At 41.7% G+C, this 21,225-nt stretch overlaps 1 protein-coding gene across 1 annotated transcript in view; it reads right to left on the bottom strand.

The window, feature by feature from the left end:
* Positions 1 to 21,225, bottom strand: part of LOC137378580 (early endosome antigen 1) — a 1,009,825-nt gene that overhangs the window by 679,983 nt on the left and 308,617 nt on the right. The window contains exon 10 of the mRNA XM_068048885.1: positions 7,219 to 7,293. Within this exon, the coding sequence (XP_067904986.1) occupies positions 7,219 to 7,293 (75 nt within the window). The remainder of the gene's footprint in view (positions 1 to 7,218; positions 7,294 to 21,225) is intronic.

Here is a 21,225-nt window from a genome sequence, read left to right as displayed (position 1 = left end):
TCCTCTGAAATGGCCTAGCAAGCCACTCAGTTGTACCTAACCGCTACGAAGTCAATAAAAAAAAGGACGAACCACCCGGCACGACCTAGGCACCAGAAACGACAACAGAAAACCCAGCCCTGTCGACCCTGCAAAGTCCTCCTTACTAGCATCTGGGGGCTTGTGCCAAAGTTGGGAGAGCTGTCCCACAGACTAGTCAAGCAACAGCCTGACATAGTCACACTCATGGAATCATACCTTACAGACAATGTCCCAGGCACTGCAATCACTATCCCTGGGTATGTCCTGTCCCACCGGCAGGACAGATCCAGCATAGATGGCTGCACAGTGGTCTACAGTAGGGAGGGAGTTTCCCTGGGAGTCCTCAACATCGACTCCGGACCCCATGAAGTCTCATGGCATCAGGTCAAACATGGGCAAGGTAACCTCCTACTGGTTACCACCTACCGCCCTCCCTCAGCTGATGACTCAGTACTCCTCCAAATTGAACACCACTTGGAGGAAGCACTGAGGGTGGCAAGGGCACAAAATGTACTCTGGGTGGGGGACTCCAATGTCCATCACCAAGAGTGGCTCGGAAGCACCACTACTGACCGACCTGGCCGAGTCCGAAAGGACAAAGCTGCTAGACTGGGTCTGCGGCAGGTGGTGGGGGAACCAACACGAGGGAAAAACATACTTGACCTCGTCCTCACCAATCTGCCTGCTGCAGATGCTTCTGTCCATGACTGTATTGGTAGGAGTGACCAACGCACAGTCCTTGCGGAGATGAAGTCCCGCCTTCACATTGATGATACCGTCCATCGTGTTGTGTGGCACTATCACTGAGCTAAATGGGATAGATCTCGAACAGATCTAGCAATGCAAAACTGGGCATCCATGAGGCGCTGTGGGCCATCAGCAGCAGCAGAATTGTACTCAACCACAATCTGTATCCTCATGGCCCGGCATATCCCCCACTCTACCATTACCATCAAGCCAGGAGACCAACTTTGGTTCAATGAAGAGTGCAGGAGGGCATGCCAGGAGCAGCACCAGGCATACCTCAAAATTAGGTGTCAACCTGGTGAAGCTACAACCCAGGACTACTTGCCTGCCAAACTGCATAAGCAGCATGCAATAAACAGAGCTAAGCGATCCCATAACCATCGGATCAGATCTAAGCTCTGCAGTCCTGCCACATCCAGTCGTGAATGGTGGTGGACAATTAAACAACTGGAGGAGGTGGCTCCACAAATATCCCCATCCTCAATGATGGGGGAGCCTAGCACATCAGTGCGAAAGATAAGGCAGAAGCATTTGCAACAACCTTCAGCCAGAAGTGCGAGTCGATGATCCATCTCGGCCCCCTCCTGAAGTCCCCAGCATTACAGATGCCAGACTTCAGCCAATTCGATTCACTCCACGTGATATCAAGAAACGACTGAAAGCACCGAATACTGCAAAGGCTATGGGTCCTGACAATATTCCGGCAATGGTACTGAAGACCTGTGCTCCAGAACTTGCCGTACCCCTAGCTAAGCTGTTCCAGTATAGCTACAACACTGGCATCTACCCAGCAATGTGGAAAATTGCCCAGGTATGTCCTGTACACAAAAAGCAGGACAAGTCTGACCCGGCCAATTACCGCCCCATCAGCCTACTCTCAATTATCAGTAAAGTGATGGAAGGTGTCATCAACAGTGCCATCAAGCAGCACTTGCTTCGCAATAATCTGCTCAGTGATGCTCAGTTCCTGACCTCATTACAGCCTTGGTTTAAACATGGACAAAAGGCTGAACTCAAGAGGTGAGGTGAGAGTGACTGCCCTTGACATCAAGGCAGCATTTGACCCAGTATGGCATCAAGGAGCCCTAGCAGAACTGAAATCAGGGGGAAAACACTCCGCTGGTTGGAGTCATACCTAGTGCAAAGGAAGATGGTTGTGGTTGTTGGAGGTCAATCATCTCAGCTCCTGGACATCACTGCAGGAGTTCCTCAAGGTGGTGTCCTAGGCCCAACCATCTTCAGCTGCTTCATCAGTGACCTTCCTTCAATCATAAGGTCAGAAGTGGGGATGTTCACTGATGATTGCACAATGTTCAGCACCATTCGCGACACCTCACATACTGATGCAGTCTGGGCAAAAATGCAGCAAGACCTGGACAACATCCAGGCTTGGGCTGATAAGTGGCAAGTAACATCTGCGCCATGCAAGTGCCAGGCAATGACCATCTCCAACAAGAGAGAATCTAACCATCTCCCCTTGACATTCAATGGCATTACCATCACTGAATCCCCCGCTATCAACATCCTAGGGGCTACCATTGACCAGAAACTAAACCGGAGTAGCCATATAAATACCATGGCTGCAAGAGCAGGTCAGATGCTAGGAAACATGCGGCGAGTAACTCACCTCCTGACTCCCCAAAGCCTGTCCAGCATTTACAAGGCACAAATCAGCAGTGTGATGGAATACTCTCCACTTGCCTGGATGGGTGCAGCTCCAACAACACTCAAGAAGTTCGACACCATCCAGGACAAAGCAGCCCGCTTGATTGGCACAACATCCTCTCACATTCACTCTCTCCACCACCACCACCACCAATGCACAGTGGCAGCAGTGTGTACCATCTACAAGATGCACTGCAGCAACGCACCAAGACTCCTTAGACAGCATCTTCCAAACCCGTGAGCTCTACCACCTTGAAGGACAAGAGCAGCAGATGCATGGGAACATCACCACCTGCAAGTTCCTGTCCAAGTCACACACCATCCTGACTTGGAATTATATCGCCGTTCCTTCACTGTTGCTGGGTCAAAATCCTGGAACTCCCTTCCTAACAGCACTGTGGGTGTACCTACCTCAGAAGGACTGCAGTGGTTCAAGGTGGCAGCTCACCACCACCTTCTCAAGGGCAATTAAGGATGGGCAAAAAATGCTGGCTTAGCCAGCCATGCACACATCCCATGAATGAAAAAAAAAGTAAACTCTGTTTCAAGGGATACTTCATGATCAAGCATTCTAAAGTACGTGCTCCTCTATGTGCCCAAGAGCAAGAGGTGGCTGAACTCATGCCCTGCCTCACAGAGTGTTGTGTCTGTTGCTGTCAAGCACCAACACAGAAAAATCCACTCTGAGGGTCATGAAATTGCAAGAGGGATGAGGTCTTGGTTAAGCATATAGTACAAGTGCGGAGGAATAAACTTACTGGAACCGAAGCACTCACATGTTGTGCTTCAAGTTTACTGAGACATCTCTCTTTCAATTTCATCTTTTGCTGTTTCAATACCTTTCATGGAGCATGTGTCTCCCAGTTTTCCTTCTTAAGTGCAGTACTTCACGCTTATCTGTATTAAATTTTATCTGTCATTTTTCTGCTTAGTTGCATATTATGCCCAATTCCTTTTATATTCATTTTGAGTTATCTCCTGATGCCATGCATCCTCCTATCATGTGCAAAATTGACCCATTTTCATTTCTGAACCTGTCTTTGATGTCCATTCACAACTGATTTACAATATTATAGCACATCAGAAAGAAGGTGTAAAGGTTCAAGGCAAGTTAAGTTTATATCTATTCACTCAGACTTGTGCTTTTCATTTGAAAAACATTTTTTACATTTGATTTTCATCAAAATTATAAAACAATCAAAGGTTGTAATCTCTGGATGACTCCCGGTGCCACATGCTAATGAGTACAGGAATCGGAGGATAGAGCAAATGAATGCATGGCTGAAGAGATGGTGCAGGAAGGACAGTTTTAGTTTCCTGGATCACTGGGTCTGTTTCTGGCAAAGGTGGGGCCTGTGCAAGTTGGACGGGTTGCACCTGAACCGGAACGGGACCAACATCCTTGCTGGGAGGCTTGTTTGTGCTGTTGGGGAGTGTTTAAACTAATTTGGCAGGGGGATGAGATACAGAGTGGAGGTACAGTAGAGGGTGATGCACAGCCAAATATAGAAGAGAAACTAAGTCAGTCTGGAAGGCAGAACAAATATAGACCTGTTAAGGCACAAGCGAATTCAAAAAGGAAATAGTGAAAGTTCAGGGCCAGCATGTAACCGTAAAGGTGAAAGGTAGGAAACGCTGGATGTCAAGAGCTATAGAGGATTGGATAAGGAAAAAAAGGAGGCTTATGGCAGATTCAGAGCTTTGAAAACAGCGGAGGCCCTAGAGGAGTATAGAAAGTGTGGGGGGGGGGGGGGGGGGGTACTTAAAAATGTAATTAGGAGAGCGAAGAGGGGACACGAAAAAACACAGGTAGGCAAGATAAAGGAACATCCCAAGGCGTTTTACAAGTATATTAAGGGAAAGAGGATAACCAGGGAAAGAGTAGAGCCCGTTAGGGACCAAAGTGGCAATATATGTGTGGAGCCAGAGGTCATAGGTGAGGTTTTAAATGATTACTTTTCAACTGTGTTCAATTTGGAGAAGGACAATGTAGGTGTAGAGATCAGGGAGGGGGATTGTGATATACTTGAACATATTAGCATTGAAAAGGAGGAAGTATTAGCTGTTTTAGCAGGCTTAAAAGTGGATAAATCCTCAGGCCCAGATGAGATGTATCCCAGGCTGTTATGTGAGGCAAGGGAGGAGATAGAAGGGGCTCTGACATAAATTTTAAAATCCTCTCTGGCCACAGGAGAGGTACCAAAGGACTGGAGGACATTATTCAAGAAGAGTAGCAGGGATAAACCAGGTAATTACAGGCCAGCAAGTCTAACATCAGCGGTAGGGAAACTATTGGAAAAATTCTTAGGGACAGGATTAATCTCCTTGGAGAGGCAGGGATAGTCAGCATGGCTTTGTCAGGGGGAGATTGTGTCTAACTAACTTGATTGAATTTTTTGAGGAGGTGACTAGATGTGCAGATGAGGGTAAAGCAGTTGATGTCGTCTACATGGAATTCAGTAAGGCTTTTGATAAGGTCCAGCATGAGAGATTGGTTAAGAAGGTAAGAGCCCTTGGGATCCAGGGAAATTTGGCAAATTGGACCCAAAATTGGCTTAGTGGCAGGAGACAGAGGGTGATGGTCAAGGGTTGTTTTTGTGAGTGGAAGCCTGTGACCAGTGGTGTACCGCAGGGACCGGTGCTGGGACCCTTGCTGTTTGTAGTGTACATTAATGATTTAGACATGAATATAGGAGGTATGATCAGTAAGTTCGCAGATGACACCAAAATTGGTGGTGTTGTAAATAGTGAGGAGGAAAGCCTTAGATTACAGGACGATATAGATGGGCTGGTAAGATGGGTGGGGCAGTGGCAAATGGAATTTAATCCTGAGAAGCATGAGGTGATGCATTTTGGGAGAATTAACAAGGCAAGGGAATATACAATGGCTGGTAGGACCGTAGGAAGTACAGAGGGTCAGAGGGACCGTGGTGTACTTGTCCATAGATCACTGAAGGCAGCAGCACAGGTAGATAAGGTGGTTAGGAAGGCATATGGGATACTTGCCTTTATTTGCCATGACATAGAATATAAGAGCAGGGAGGTTATGATGGAGCTTTATAAAACGCTAGTTAGGCCACAGCTGGAGTACTGTGTACAGTTCTGGGCGCCACACTATAGGAAGGATATGATTACACTGGAGAGGGTACAGAGGAGATTCACCAGGATGTTGCCTGGGCTGCAGCATTTCAGCTATGAAGAGAGACTGGATAGGCTCGGGTTGTTTTCCTTAGAGCAGAGAAGGCTGAGGGGAGACCTGATTGAGGTATACAAAATTATGAGGGGCATTGATAGGATAGATAGGAAGAAACTTTTTCCCTTTGCGGAGGGGTCACATAGATTGAAGTTAAGGGGCAGGAAGTTTAGAGGGGATTTGAGGAAAACAATTTTCACCCAGAGGGTGGCTGGAATCTGGAACACACTGCTTGAAGGGGTGGTGGAGACAGTAACCCTCACAACATTTAAGAAGTATTCAGATGAGCACTTGAAACACCATTGCATAAAAGGCCACGGGCCAAGTGCTGGAAAATGGGATTAGAATAGATAGGTGCTTCGTGGCCGGCACAGACATGATGGGCCAAATGGCCTGTTTCTGTGATGTATAACTCTATGATTCTTTGATTCTAATCAATGAGTCTCACCTGCAATTATCGCTATTGCTGTGCTGCCATTAATGGGCCCAAGTGAAAGAATGCAATATTCAACTATGACTACTTTTTGAAAAATATTGTTACAGTCACGTGAGGAGGGGTCGAAGGGCTTCCCGCTTTTCCCTCTCCTTGTTTGACCACAACAGGCTTAAGTCTTTCTTAAAGTGGATGTATTGACCAATTCAGGAGGTGTTTGATTACTTACTTGCTATGATCATAATAAGAACCAATTGGACAGGATTTCTTCAGTTAACAAAGAAAGAGGTTAACTTTATTGTACCTGAACCGAACTAATGAAAATAATAAACTACACACCGACTTTCACTCACACACACACACACAAATAGGTTAAAGAGTGGGGAAAGACAGATTTGTTGAGCTAGAGTCCATAAAAAAAGTATACAGTCTGTGGAGTTTGGTGATTTGGCTGGCTTCTAGCTGAATTCAGTGGTCCTGAGGCTTTTAGTTTGAAGAGGTCAATGATGGGTTCGGTGGATCTTTTGGAGACAGTGATGCGGATGATTTCCTCCAATGGGGTTTCTTATTGTAACCGGAGTATGCAAAGGTGGTCAGTCAACAAGCAGAATTTGAAAGCTTACAAGCTGGAATGGAGAGGGAGAGAGAGACCCCCACTTGGGTCTGCACGTGTCAGAATCCAGTTGCTTCTCCTCCCTCTGCTGCAGAAAGACACAAGCTTAAAACCACAGATGGGGAGGGGCTTGTCACATGACAGTCACTCAGTCAAACATAGCAGTTAGCAGTATTTTTCTCTTGCTAATAAAAACAGGTCGTTCCTTTAAACCTCCTGGGTCTTGGTTCTTGCTGGGGCATGAGCCGACATTTTGTCTCCTGCCTCACAAGCATTTCAGTGTAGGTACAGTGTTGCAAATTAGGTAGCCATCTTAACTTGCCAGCAAAGTCATCATTTTTGCTGGTCTTTTAAAAATGTCTTTAAAAAATATAAATACAGATTGGATTAAAGAAAATTATCATTCAACAAAGCACATTGGTGTAAAAATATCGATTGTCAACCAATATACTTAATTCCATTTGTTGGCAACACACTGAATTCCCAAAATGCTACTGTAATACAAATTATACTCCCGTGTTCCAATAATGATTGCATTTTCTTTACCTCAGCTTTCAGTAGACTATTGGCTCTGAAGGTTTGAATTTGGTTCTCCTGAAGTGTTGTGTGAGGACTTCCAAGCTGTGAACACAGATAGACATACTTTAACTAGAAGAACCACTAGTAATTTTAAAAATAATTCGATGTAAGCTTTATGAACATAAATCTGACATGTGTAGGTCATTATAGGTGGTTTAGGGGGGGATTCTGACTTAGAGGCGTCTTTCCAACTGCCAACAATGTATGCAGTAGCTTACTGTATCAAAATCTTCAAACTGGACAGGAATTAAAATCAAAAACTCATCCAGTTATTGGAGAGGGAGTAGATTTAATAAGGTGTAATTTTTTGGTAATTGCAAGTCTTAACAATACTTATATTGTAACACATTTAGATGAGGTTTTAACACCTCGGTTATGACCAGGTGAGAAATGTGTCTAGGGGTCTTTTGCTGTCTTTACCTGGTCTTATTGTAACAGGGTTTTATTTTTAAACACACTGTGTTTTGAGCTCCCCACTTTTTGTGAATCCTTGTTCACAACTTTCCAATTATAAGGCAAAGAAACCAACACACCAGGTTTTCTGAGGTTTAAAGGAGAAAAGTGAAGTTTATTAAAACTTCAACTTAAACTCTAATACGGTTCACGCCTACGGATGTACGACGCGCCCACGCTAGCATGCACACGCAATATACGCATGCAGATAGGGATAGAAAAGAGAAGAGGAAAATACAGTAGAGAGGGATTTGAGGCCATATCAGAAGAGTTTCTTGTTTACTGTACTTTGAGCTCACTTGATTGCAGGTAGTCTTGCTGTTCGTCAGGGCCCAGTGTTCTTCTTAAATCTTGTTCACAAAAGAGACTTTTCTCTCTTTGAGATTCACGTGTTTTCACAAGATTCAGTTCCATGAGAAAGAGATGGAGGCAGGCAGAACTGGAGAGGAGGTTCCGTTCCAACTGGAAGCACACGGCTGAGTTCAAATTCTGTTTTTCCAATTTAAAACACCCCAAGTTGGCCAGCAGGCGGTCAAGTGACCGACAGGTTTGACCAGGTCTCTTCTATGTATTGGGGCAGGGGCTGGTTCCTCATTGTTCCAACACTGTCTGTTACTATGCAAATGTCTTTCCAGTCAGGGGTTTGCAACTTTAAGTTTTACTGTTCATGTGGCAAAATAATGTGTGCCTCAGTCTTGGTAGGTGGGGGGGCTTGCCTGACACCTCCAACAATATATAAAATAATATGCTTAATCAGAATTTTTGTCAACACTCCTAAATATGAGTGCTTATACCATAGTTATGCATGTTGATGAATCATGAAATAGTAATGAATTGTACAATATATCTGAAAACCCATTTGCATTGTTATATATCTAAAGTTACTAACACTGATAGCAAGAAAGACTTTTTTTGCAACATTTTTGAACCAAATATATATTAAGCTTTCATATAGGAAAGATTAAGCTACCTTCTGCTTAAATAGCTCAACTTTAAGAAAGGGGTGAGCGACGAACTATCAAGTTACAGACCTGTAAACTTGACTTCCATTGTCAGGAAAATATTTCAAAATATTATGAGAAATAATATAAAGGAATATCTTGAAGGTCATAAGTTAATGTGAGACAATCAGAGTGGTTTTAGTAGTAGCCCATGCTTGACTAATTTAATGTTTTTTGTTTCAGATGACAGACCTAGTAGATCGGGGAGAGATAGTGGATATTACCTACCTAGATTTCAGGAAAGCATTGATACTCTCCCAAATAATAGGGCACCACATGAGTTGGATGGAAATGTATTGAAATGAAATGGCAAATGGTTAGATAGCTGATGTGTTAAATTGGAATGTACTTGAGGTTTTGCTGCAAGAGAAGGATCTTGAGGCTTTAGCAAACCGGTCACTGCAATTATCAGCACAATGTTCCTAAGCTGTAAAATCAAACAGAATCTTGGGACAAATCGCATGGTGTAAAACATATAAATCCAGACAGGTTATTTAAAACTCTATTTGGCCCTGGTAAGATCACTTTTGGAGCACTGCATGCAGTACGGTTTCCCGATTTCCAAAAGGATAGTCAGTTATTGGAGCGAGTGCAGAGAAGAGTGACACAGTTGATCCCAGAACTTAAAGGAATGACAGATGATGAAAGACTGATTACCCTAGGTCTTTTCTCTCTCGAAAAGAAAAAAAGTGAAGACATTACTAAGTGAATGACAGCAAGATCCATAATAGAGCACCAATTGTGACAGAATATTCCAGAAGTGTAAGGCCTTGCAGAAGGGGCAGAGGTGCCATGCTGCAGTTCTTCACCGGAAAAATCCATTGTCTCAATGTCCCACATACATCAAAACAATTACAGCATAATTTATGGAAACAACAACAAAAGAAAAAAGTTTTGCATTGTTATCGCCCTTTTCACAACTACCGGACGTCTCAAAGTTCTTTACAGTCAATGAAATACTCTTGAAGCATAGTCACGGTTGCAATGTAGGATACGCGAAAGCAAGAAAAAGATTTCAAAAATATCCTTAAGAACACTGCTACAAATCTTAGTGAGGGAGATGTTAAATGTGCTGTAAACAGTGCTCACTGGAAGCTCATGACACCCATTCTACGTGGGTAAGTAGACACCTGTATATATACCAGTGTAACACTGAGAAATTGTATGAACATTTGAAAAGCATCAGAAACTTATGTTAACACAATTAACTGCAAACTGGCCAATGTTTGTTCGCAGAAAACCCCAAAGACAAGCAGGACAATTTACACTGTTAAATTGGAACTTGGCAGTTCAGTTTATGTCCAACAATATGATTGTTGCAAAGATTAAAGAGGTTAAAATTTCCAAAAATTGCAAAACACAGAATTTTCAGGATTTTCAAAATTTTAATATAGTTATAATTTTGCTGGCATTCACACTAGAAACAAATTTATAAATGCTTAATATATGATAAACACAAAAGAGAAAAATTATTAGCTGGAATTTTACATTGGGTGGAAGGCCCTGCCCACTGGCCAAAAAGTCACTGGTGAGCCCGCCTCTGCCAGGCTTGGGGAGCCACGCTGGGATTTTGCGCTCTCCAGGCCATCTCCTTGAGACAGGAAGTCCCACCTAATGGAGCTGTTGGCCAATCAGCGGGCTGGCAGCTCTTAGTTCCCAACAATGCCACAGGGAGCGGTGACCACTGCTGGGACTACACCCAGCCAATGGCAGTAAGAAGGATGGCAGCCCCGGAAAGAAGGTAAGTTTTTGGGGCCTTGCCGGGGAAAATCGGCCGGGCCCTGGCGAGGCAAGGGGGTCGGTTGGAGCGGTGGGGGGGGAAAAGAGTGTTGTGTAGTGGGGGCGGTTGGGCCGTTGGGGGGTGGGGAGGGGGGGTGCCCCTCTGTGGGGCACAAGCTGCCCGATCAGGAGGTCTCTTCTCCGAGCTTGCAACATTCATTCTTCCATCTCCTTTGTGTTCTTCAGGCCTTATGATTGAACTTGATGAAGTAAGTTCTGTATCATTGTTCTGCAAGTTTTGTTGTTTTGAAATTTATCCTTATCTGGTATTTATTGTGTGTATTTACAAGGATTTTTCCTGCACTTTTTAATTTATCTTGTCCCCACTGAAATAGCTCTATTACACCTTATGTAAAGATGGAATGTATTACATAAACTGAGAACATGTTAATTTCTGAACTTTCAGTAATCAACATGCACCAACTAGGGATGGGCATAAATGTCAGCTTTGCCCATATCCCAAGAATCAATACATATATTAAAAATATCCTAGCAGTTCTATTCCAGATAGCCAGGCTGTGAGGATAGAACTTGAACCTAAACTTTACACATTTATAAGCTTTTACATACAGAGTCAGACATTTCAAACATGCATCAGCCTCCAAATCCAACAATCACAATTTCAGTCTGCTCCCCTATATGAGAACATAAGTGAATTCCCAGTTAATGCCCACAACCTGAAAACAATTAAACACTCAATTAGTAAACAATTAACACCAGCCCTCACTCAAATGGTGAGTAAAACATGATACCAGAACCTTAAATGGGTAAACATATCAAGATGGATAAGCAATGCATCAGATATCCCATGTGGATGAACAAAGGATCAGATACCCTAACCTCTTCTGAAGAAATGTTGCCTGCTCTTCCTCTAGATGTTGACTGATTTGCTGTTTTCCAGTAAATGCAGTATTTTGCTTTTTACCTCCTTTTTAAGGGAATGCTTTGATAAGTCATATTGCATCACATTAAATCCTAGGAAGGTGAGGTGTGATGAGTTGCCAGGCCTGACCTCCTGCCTCACCAGGTAATTGGAATGGTCACCTTGAAATGATTAAATAGTGACCCCAGCACTGCTGGAGGCTGGACAAACAAAATCAGAGCCTGTGGCTGAGGCTGGAACCGCAGGTGATAATGGTAGCGGTGCAATAGAGGGCCAGAGTGCAACTAGTCCGACTGACCGTCAACACCACTACCCACCCCACAGAGGCAAGCTGGGACCTAACTAGAAATTGCGGCCTTACAATTTCCAGGTGAATTAGTAGCATTATCACCACGCACCGCTATCTGTCTTGTTATGGACAGGTGGGTGACGTCATGGCTGCTTTTCACTGTTCACCTCCCAACTGACCACAGGCGTGTTTTTGTGTTATTAGTGTTTGAACCCCTGTATTTTACTTGGCAAATAAACAGACAGAGACAGGTTTACTTGTAGGTTTAAATCAGAAGATTAACTATTTATTAGACAATATTCATTCCCTGAAATGTTCACAACACCACTCATGCACACATTCACTTTCACGTGCACTCTCAAGAAAAGATAGACAGATGGTAAAGGGTATGAGTTCAAGATGTAAAAGTTTGTCATTTCAGGAATCTGTGGGATCTTCCCAGATGGTGAATTTTATAGTTGCAGGCCTGGTTGATGGTTGTCTGGTAATTGCTAGGCTGTTGCAGCCTTCTGGCAATTCTCTTCAGATTGAAGTGCTCATGGCTTAGTTTAATTCTCACAGATAGAAGAGTAGTTTTTACAAAGGCACTCTCTTGTCTCTGCTGTAGCTGGCTTCCAATATATTTCAGCAGGGTTCAACTGTGTTGGCTGGAATCGATCTTTCTCTCGCTCAGCCTTGCTAGAATTCAAGATGGCTTCAGCTGTTTTTCTGTGTGGCTGAGGAGAGACTAGCCTGATCTTGGTCTGAAGTTCTGTACTGGCAAGAACCCCCGCTTTGTTCCTCAAAATGATTACCTTTTAAGGTGAACTTACAAGTGTTAGTTCTGCCCATGTGACTTTAGGTTTCAGATCTTTCTGGGATGCACAATGCCTTTTGATGGCCCCATTTTGAGGATGTAAGGACTGTTCACACCCCATTGTAGTGAAGGTTAGTTGGAGGTGAAAAATCTATGTCTTTGTTTCTTTGAGTATAGCTCACATCCATGTGTGATTAACTGCCTTATATCCATGCAGATTGGGTTTAGTTTTCAGGCTGTGCTGATTTGAGAAAGGGAACGTCTGTATTTTATTAGGCCGACAACAAATATTACTTTCCCCTGCACATTGGCAAATCCCTTGATACCTTTTTGCTGTGGACTCCTGGTTGAGAAATCCTGCTCTAGAAAACAGCCACTGTGAACATAAACACAACAGATGTGGAATAGTCTCATTCTGTGTTGCAAAATCTCTGTGGTTCTTTCACTGAGTTTTTGCTCACCTCTCAATCTTTGGTTTGGCATTGTATTTTCCCCCCTTCAAGCCTCTGTGCAGCACCTTGGGACAATTTACTATGCTAAAGGCACCATAAAAGTTGCCTGTTGTTTTTATTTTAAACTCTATTTTAGGTCTTTTGCCGCCTCCAGGTGTTCCAATGTGAGCTCATTTTGTCAGCAAGAGCTCAGCACAGGAGAGGAATGCAGCTGGGTACTCTTCCGTGGACAGAAAATGGCAAATGGAATACAATGGGGCGAAGTGTGAAGTTATCCACTTTGGCAGAAAAAATGAAAAAGGAAAATATGTCTTAAATAGTGAGAGACTGGAGAATGTTTGCAAGCTGAGGGACCTGGGTGTCCTTGTACAGGACTCACAATGTTAACATGCAGGTACAGCAAGCAATTAGGAAGGCAAATGGTAAATTACAAAGGGACTAAGGAAGTCTTACTACAATTATACAGGGCCTTGGTGAGGCTACACCTGTAGAGTACAGTTTTGGTCTCCTTACTGAAGAAAAGATGTATTTGTCTTGGAGGGGGTGCAACAAAGGTTCACGAGACTGGTTCCTGGGATGAGGGGATTGTCATTTGAGAAGAGTTTGAATAGACTAGACCTATATTCTATGGGGTTTAGAAGAATGAGAGGTAATATAATTGAAACATATCAAATTCTTAATGTGCTTGACAGGGTAGATGCTGAGAAAATGTTTCCCTGACTGGGAAATCCAGAACACATGGTTATAGTCTCAGAATATGGGTTTGGCCATTTAGGGCTGAGATAGGGAGAAATTTTTTCTCTCAAAAGACTGTGAATCTTTGAAAGTCTCTATCCCAGAGAGCTGTGGATACTCATTCGTTGAGTACATTCAAGACAGAGGTCAATGGATTTTTGGTTACTAAGGGAATTAAGAGATATGGGGATAGTGCGGGATGGTGAATCTATGATTTTATTGAATGGTGGAGCAGACTCAAAAAGCCAAATGGCCTACTCCAGCTAATATTTTTTATGTTCTTATCCATTAACATTTACTATCCATTGCAGGGCGAGTATTGTTTCCATTATGGTGGATAATCTAAGTCCCTTCGCACCTTTGATTATGTGATTCAACATAGCACAGAATAATGCCACAAGTAAATTTAAATCCAGGAAGGCCAAACATGGGATACAATTACCTCAGTGGCAACTGCAGAATGATACTGCCACGCACATTAACTATCAGGAGCATAATTAATGCGTTTATCAATAAGCTCTTGGAACTGAAGAAGCATCTGAGTGATGTTGCAGAAATAGAAAATCAAATGTTTGAGCTCAACAGAAAAAGTACTTCCATATATAATTACAGACATTGAGTAGTTGGCTCATTGGAAGCTATTATGGTCTGGAAACTCAGTCCTTGAGATCTCAATCTGCTTCATTCAATAGTCTCAGTTGGTCAAGAGTGGTGCCAAAGTTGTCTCATCTTATGGAACAAGATTTCATTCTTGTTAAGGTAGATGGTCACATAATCAGCTTCAGCATAATCTTAGGGATGATCTCAAGGGAGAACAAGTAGTACATTGTGCCAGGGAATGGTAAGATCATGCAGAACCAAGTTTTAGTGTTGATCCTAAGAAAAAAAAGTAGCAACATTTATGCATTATCCCCCAAGGTAAATAAATCTACTTGTGATGCCTTTATTGCTAAAGTATCAACAATACTACCACTTTGTGACAAAGTGACCTAACAGGATGAATTGTGCTTTAGGAGTCTGTTTTCTGATCTCAGCTACTGCCACCTGCTAATCAGCCACAAAGATCTCATGTGACTTGTACTGATTTTCAGGATGCCATATTTGCATACCTCCCCTAGGTTTAGCATTCACTGTGATGTCATCTATTCAGACAATAATTAGTAAGCGTTGAAGTTAGCACAAGGAAGAACTGCAGCATTAACATGGTGCCCAAGTGGTATCAATGTATCGGTAGGCATTCCATCCCAAAGGATTGTTGGTGAAGATGGGATATGAAAAAAGATAGAGATTATTCACTGTTATTTCTCCTTAATCTATCATTGTAAGAGGAAACATATGTTACTTACCTTAATCTCAAGTATTTGCTTTGAAGGCTGTTGGTAAAAAACTTTCCTGAATATAGTGGTGATCTCCAGTGATTGTCCAAACATTATTATAAGTAATGCCAATCGAGCTAAGTGTACCTTTATGATGACGGGATTGAACGATCTAATTTCATTACTTATAAGATGGTTCCAAATTTTAGAGTTGACAAAGCTGTGCCAGTGCTAACCTCAGCATGTCCCAGTCTCAAACTTGGAGCCCTGATGGTACAAACAGTCCTGAAGCTTAGGCACTGAGAGTCTTTACTAATGGTATGGCCTGCCCACCTCAGCCACACTCTTGTTCGACTTGCTATTTGGATCACAGTTTTAAAAGTACAACCTATCTCATTCAGAGACAGCAGAGAAAATGTCTGCTCTGCACAGAAGATGCAGAGTGGTCTATTGGCAATCTTTACTTTGTAATTTGAACTTTCTGCAGTAAGTTATCAATACTAAATTGAAGGCTGGATCTTTATAGTACTAATTCTTTCCGGATGTGTTCCATCGAATTCAATGATTGAGTTCAACAACTTCTCTGCTAGGTATGTGTCATCTCTGGCTAGATATAGGCTTGCTATCGCTTGCACTCAATTTGTTTGAGAGCCCAAGCAGGTTTTGCAGAAGGCAAATTCATGGTTAAGCAGAAGGTACGAAAAATGATGCAAATGGTTGCTTGCAATAGGTAAGGCAGTTAATTATGAATTTAAGAACCTGCATCAAATGTTCTAAGTGATTAACAAACCATTCTTTCATTAAATTCTGTACCTACAAGGCCAGTGAAAAGGTACAATACTTTGTCAGAAAAAATGTCTTATGAAACACATCAGACACAAAGTGGCTGACATCAATGTGAGATGGCTGTAAGCAAATGCTTTTATATAGTGCAAAAAAGAGATCACATTATTCTGTCATATAAGTCTCAAAGGGTCCAATGTCTATCACCTTTCCCAGTTTGATATGTGAATGACCTACAGTATGCAGAGTATAGCAAGCCTTATCCAATTGCAGTTAAATAAAGTGGTGACTGTGATTTCACTTCTATTAGTTCCTGTCAGAATTCTAGCCTGAACTGGAAATAATAGCTTTGCTCTTCCCAGACTGAACAACAGACCCAAATCTCTGCATTTCAAATAACATATAGTGAATAGCCTACTTTTTTAAAAATTAAAGAGACTGTTGCGATCCCTTTGGGAGTCAAACTGGTAGGTTTTCCACTAGTATGACGGAGATAATTGATTGTTGTATGAAGCTTGGCGAGTACAACAATCAATTGCGTGCTCAGTTGCTCTTACAGAAAACAAATAAGTGTACTGCAGGAAAAAATCTAAATTATAAATATTTTAAATAACTGTAGGACATAACCAGAAAGCCAAAAAGGCCATAGCAGGAAAAATAAAGCAAATAATTTCACAACTATTTACAGCAATGTTAATGCTGTAAATGTTAGTACTGTAGTTAGTAATTATAGACTCTGATTACTACATTGGTTAAAATAAATGTCCATTTGATTGTATACATACTGGAATCACAGGTAAACAACAAGGATCATTGAAAAAGCATGGGCAGATAACCATCATCTTCCTTGTGGGATTTTTTTTGTTAAAACATATCCATTGTGAAACCCTCTTATTTTATTTGACAATAATGTATTATTGTAAAGATGGTGAAGTCTTTACAATATGAACTATCACTTCTCTAAATCAGTGAAGATGAAAACAAACCAAATAAAATAACATACATGTTCAAGGTATGCAGCGTCTATTTTCAAGATACTGCTACAAACTGCCTATCTCTGAAAGCATTTATGCAATGAACAAGACCCAGGTGGCTTATAGATCATTTACCTTTAATTACTATCTATGCAGTGTCCTGAGGCTATGGTCTGCAGCAAATCAATAGAACAGCAAGATTAGAGCCTTGTACTTATTGCTGAATCCACCTTCACAAATATGCAGCATGCAATTGTGCTAAGTGAAGCATTCTAACTCCTTTCAATGGTAATTTTTTGTCTCATTTGAATGTATCTATATATGGCATAATTTGATTATTTATAAGTGTTGCAGCAGCAGTGTTATTTTTAAATTAAAAGGAATAGATGCATCTCGGAGTTTCAGGTCAACTGTGGTTATGTAAAGCTGCAAACAGCTACATTGCGCATTCTCATATAAAATGCTGATGTCAAGTCGTTGCGCACATCTCTTTTACTCTCTTGTGGTTAAAGACGATCACTGAGGCAATTACCAAGAAAAATCACCACATCATTTCATTTCTCCACTGCCTATCTGTAATTGCTTAATGCAGTTTTCACTGCCGCCATGTTCTTTGGTCTGCATTTATGCCTTCCACTATCCATCTACAAAGGTAATTAAAATTAAGCTTACATATCAACCCATGAAATGAACAAACCAAAAGTGAATATACTCTCATTGCATATGCCACTTCATTGAGATACCACGGTTTCTAATTGTAAGGTCAAGAATCCAGAGAAAACAAGAACATAAAATACCAAATAACAGCATCAGCAGCAAAACTGAGTATTTATATGTCGCAGTGGTTGTATGACCAAATTAATGCAAAAGACATGCACTCCAGAGCATGGCCAGGTTCGGAGGGGGAAGGGAAAGATAGAAATAGGTTGTTATATCTATCGCTAGCAATTTAGGGATTCAGACATTTCATCTGCGATTCCATCATCTGTCAAATTTGAAAGCAGCAGCAGTCGCAGCAGTCAGAATGCTTCCCACTGAAACAATGTCAGACAGAAGACTCATAAAATAAAATCACAGCTCTGCAAAATCTCCCCAGACTATTTCAATAAAAGCTAGACATAGTTGCAAAGATAATCATTTTAAAAATATAAATGGTCATGGTGCAGTTCTGGCTGAAATTATATATTGCTTCACTATTTAACCATCAAGATTTAGCATGATTTTTTTCAAAATCTTTTTTTCTTCCCCAGAAACTTTACCCTGTAACATTGATGATGCAAATTGTACAGGTTCTTCTGACAAGTCAAGATTGTGATACAAAGTAAGACAAAGGCAGCCATGTAAAAAAAAAATGCACAACTATGCTGTCCTGATCATACTTTATTTTTGTAATGACAAAGCAGTCATTTATGATATCATTTGCGGATATAGGCTGCATTCTAAAGTCATCAATAAATTGTGCACAAATCTCGTCTCAACACCTATCAAAATGTTTAACTTGTAGTGCTCTGAAAGCTTTTTCTTTTTGAACTATAACAAAGGTTGAGATTTTAATTTACAAATCATCCTTTATGTGGGTTTTTCTCATATTCGGACTGTAATGGGGATTATTTTTATAGTTCTAGAGAGTGAAATTCAGGTTAATGTTCTGCAAAATGCTACAGACATATGCCACCGCAATGAATAAAATAAATAAAATCAGCTGGATTTTACAGCCCGCCCCCCAACGTTGGGGGTTGTGGGGGGGGGGTTGGAAAATGCCTCTGGCAGTGGCCCGCCAGGGGCCTCGACATCAGGAAGGCCCGGCCCAATATTGCCAGCGGCGGCAAGGCCTTGTGGCAGGCCATAGGTAAGTTGTTGCATAGGTAAGTCTATTGAAATCAATGAATTAATTATTTACCCGCTCCTGCCGTCTGTTCTGGTGCCAAATTGATGCCAGTGGCTGGCACTCCCGCACCTTTGGATACCCGACCAGGAATCCTATGTGGGACACTGGTGGGGAGGGGGGAGAAGGTAAGTATCTCAGTGTGGGGAGAATGGGGTTAACAGGGACAAACTCATCCGATTGGTGTAGGGGATGGTGGGAAGGGGTAAAGTGCATAGTTTACGAACAGTGGGGGCGAGGAGAGGCAGGGAAGGTCAGGTGCATAAGGTAAGTATTTTGAGTGGGGGGGGGAAAAGAGGGCAAGGGATGAATTGTATGGTTATTGGTGGGTGGGGGGGGGGTGGGGAAAGAGGGGCTAGAAATATTTATTTCATTTTATTGAATTCATTGTAATTAGCTATATCTTTAAATATCTATATGAAATGGAAGGGCTCAAAGCCCTTTAAAAATGGTGTCAGTGCCTGCGCAATGGCACCTGACACCATTGCCGGGGACGGATCGCCCGCCCCCTCCATGTCATCAGAAGTGGGGTGAGTGCAGTCCAGCTCGGCCATTTAAATGAGCCGCTGCGTTTAATATCGCGGCAGCTTCGCAAAGCGCTTTATGGCCGCCACTGATCATGGTGGCGGCAACATAACTTTCAGCCCATCATCTTTACTGTGGAGAGGAAATATTGTACCTATGTTACTTTGAAAATAAACTTAGTGTATGGAATTGATTTTTAAAATAAATTGCAGATATACTTCAAAGGATTGGAGTATACAAGAAAGGGTTTTTGACCGACTTGACTGATGGACTAGGTAAGGCAAGAAAACATGGATGGATGTTGTTTATATCATTGAAGGTGCAAGATGTGTGTAAAAATGCACCTCTAAATTTTTGTACATGATTAACATTTAGATATTACACTCCAATATGCTACATCCCATTTGTTCTATTTTTATTAAAAACAACAGAATACAATATTTGTCTGTGTTTAGTGTTAATAAGCTATAAGAAAATTTTGCAAGAGGATTGGAGGATTGTAAATGTTATACTTCTGTTCAAAAAGGGGGAGAGGGATAAACCAAGTAACTACAAGCCAATCATTCATTCTAGTTATAGGAAAACTACAAGAGACTACAAGAACAACATTAATTCTCACTTGAGAATCATGGCTTAATAAGTGAGAGCTAATGCAGATTTGTTCAAGACAAATCATTGAGTTCTTTGATGAAGTGACAGAGAGGGGTGATGACGGTAGTGCAGTGGATGTTGCATAGATGGAATTTCAAAAGGCATTTATTAAAGTACCACATAACAAACTTATTCAGAAAATAGAAGCACATGGTAGTAAAGGTACAGTGGTAACCTGGGAATGTAATTGGCTAAGAGATAGGGAGAAAGGAGCACAGAGTAGAGGTGAATGGATGTTTTTCTGACAGGAGAGAAGAATGTACTGGGGGTCCCCAGGGGTCAGTAATAGGACCAGTGCTTTTCTTTTATATAAATGGCCTGGACCAAGAATAGGGAATATGAGTTTGAAGTTTGTGGGTGATACAAAACATAGTAAAGAATGAACAGAATAGTAGCAGAATGCAGGGATACGCAGGCAGACTGACAAACTGGACAAACACATGGCAGATGCAATTAAATCCGGTAAATGCGAAGTGATGCATTTTGGGAAAAACAAATTGGAGAGACAGTATAATGTAAATGGTACTATATTGAGGGGGGTGCAAGAGCAGAGGGGCCTGGGAGTGCATCTTCATAAATCTTTGAAGGTGGCAGAGTAAGTTAAGAAGGCGGCTAAGAAAGCATATCAGATACTTGGCTTTGTAAATAGGGCTACAGAAGACAAAACAAGGAAGTTTTGCTAAAACTTTGTAAATCATTGGTGAGGAATCACCCGGAGTACAATTCTGGGCACCACACTTTAGGAAGAGGGTAAATGGAAGATGAGGGACATCTCATATGTGTAAAGATTGGAAAAGCTGGTATTATTTTCCTTGGAATAGGGAAGGTTAAGATGGGGATGCGGGCGGAGGACCTAACAGACGTATTCAAAATTATGAGGATTTTTGATACAGCAAGTAGGAAGAAACTGTTTCCTTGGGAAAGTGGGTCCGTAATCAGAGGTCATAGATTTAAAATAATTGGCAAAGAAACTGGAGAGGAAATGAGGAGAAATGTTTTAGCACAGAAGAGTTCCAAATGGCTTCCTTCTGTGCTGCAAGATTCTAAGATACAATGAACATAATGGCATTATTAGATATGATGTTTCACTGATTATTTTCCACATAAAAATTTCAGATTTTTGCTATTGGTATAAAGTTACAATACATAGACCATCAGTGAAAGGCAAACAGTAAATGCAACAGTCATGTGGAAGAATTCATTGTGGCAAATTATCTTGTTGTAGGTGAAAGCAAAATTAGAACTCTCCAAGCCTCATGCTAATCAAATGCTGACTCATACTTTCCAGATAAATTTAAATTCTGACTGGGGAAAAATTGCTTGACATTTTTTAAACTCATATCAGCCCAAATTTCCAAAATCAAATTGCACTCCTGAGACACCAATGATTGGCAGACTGCAAAGTGGCCCACAATGATGTGGCTAAACTGTCTACCACTAATGATTGGACAC

Source organism: Heterodontus francisci, chromosome 17 (genome assembly GCF_036365525.1).
Source record: "Heterodontus francisci isolate sHetFra1 chromosome 17, sHetFra1.hap1, whole genome shotgun sequence".
In the NCBI taxonomy this organism is placed as follows: domain Eukaryota; kingdom Metazoa; phylum Chordata; class Chondrichthyes; order Heterodontiformes; family Heterodontidae; genus Heterodontus; species Heterodontus francisci.
Note: the sequence above shows the minus strand (reverse complement) of the source record. Positions and strands in the feature narration are given on the sequence as shown.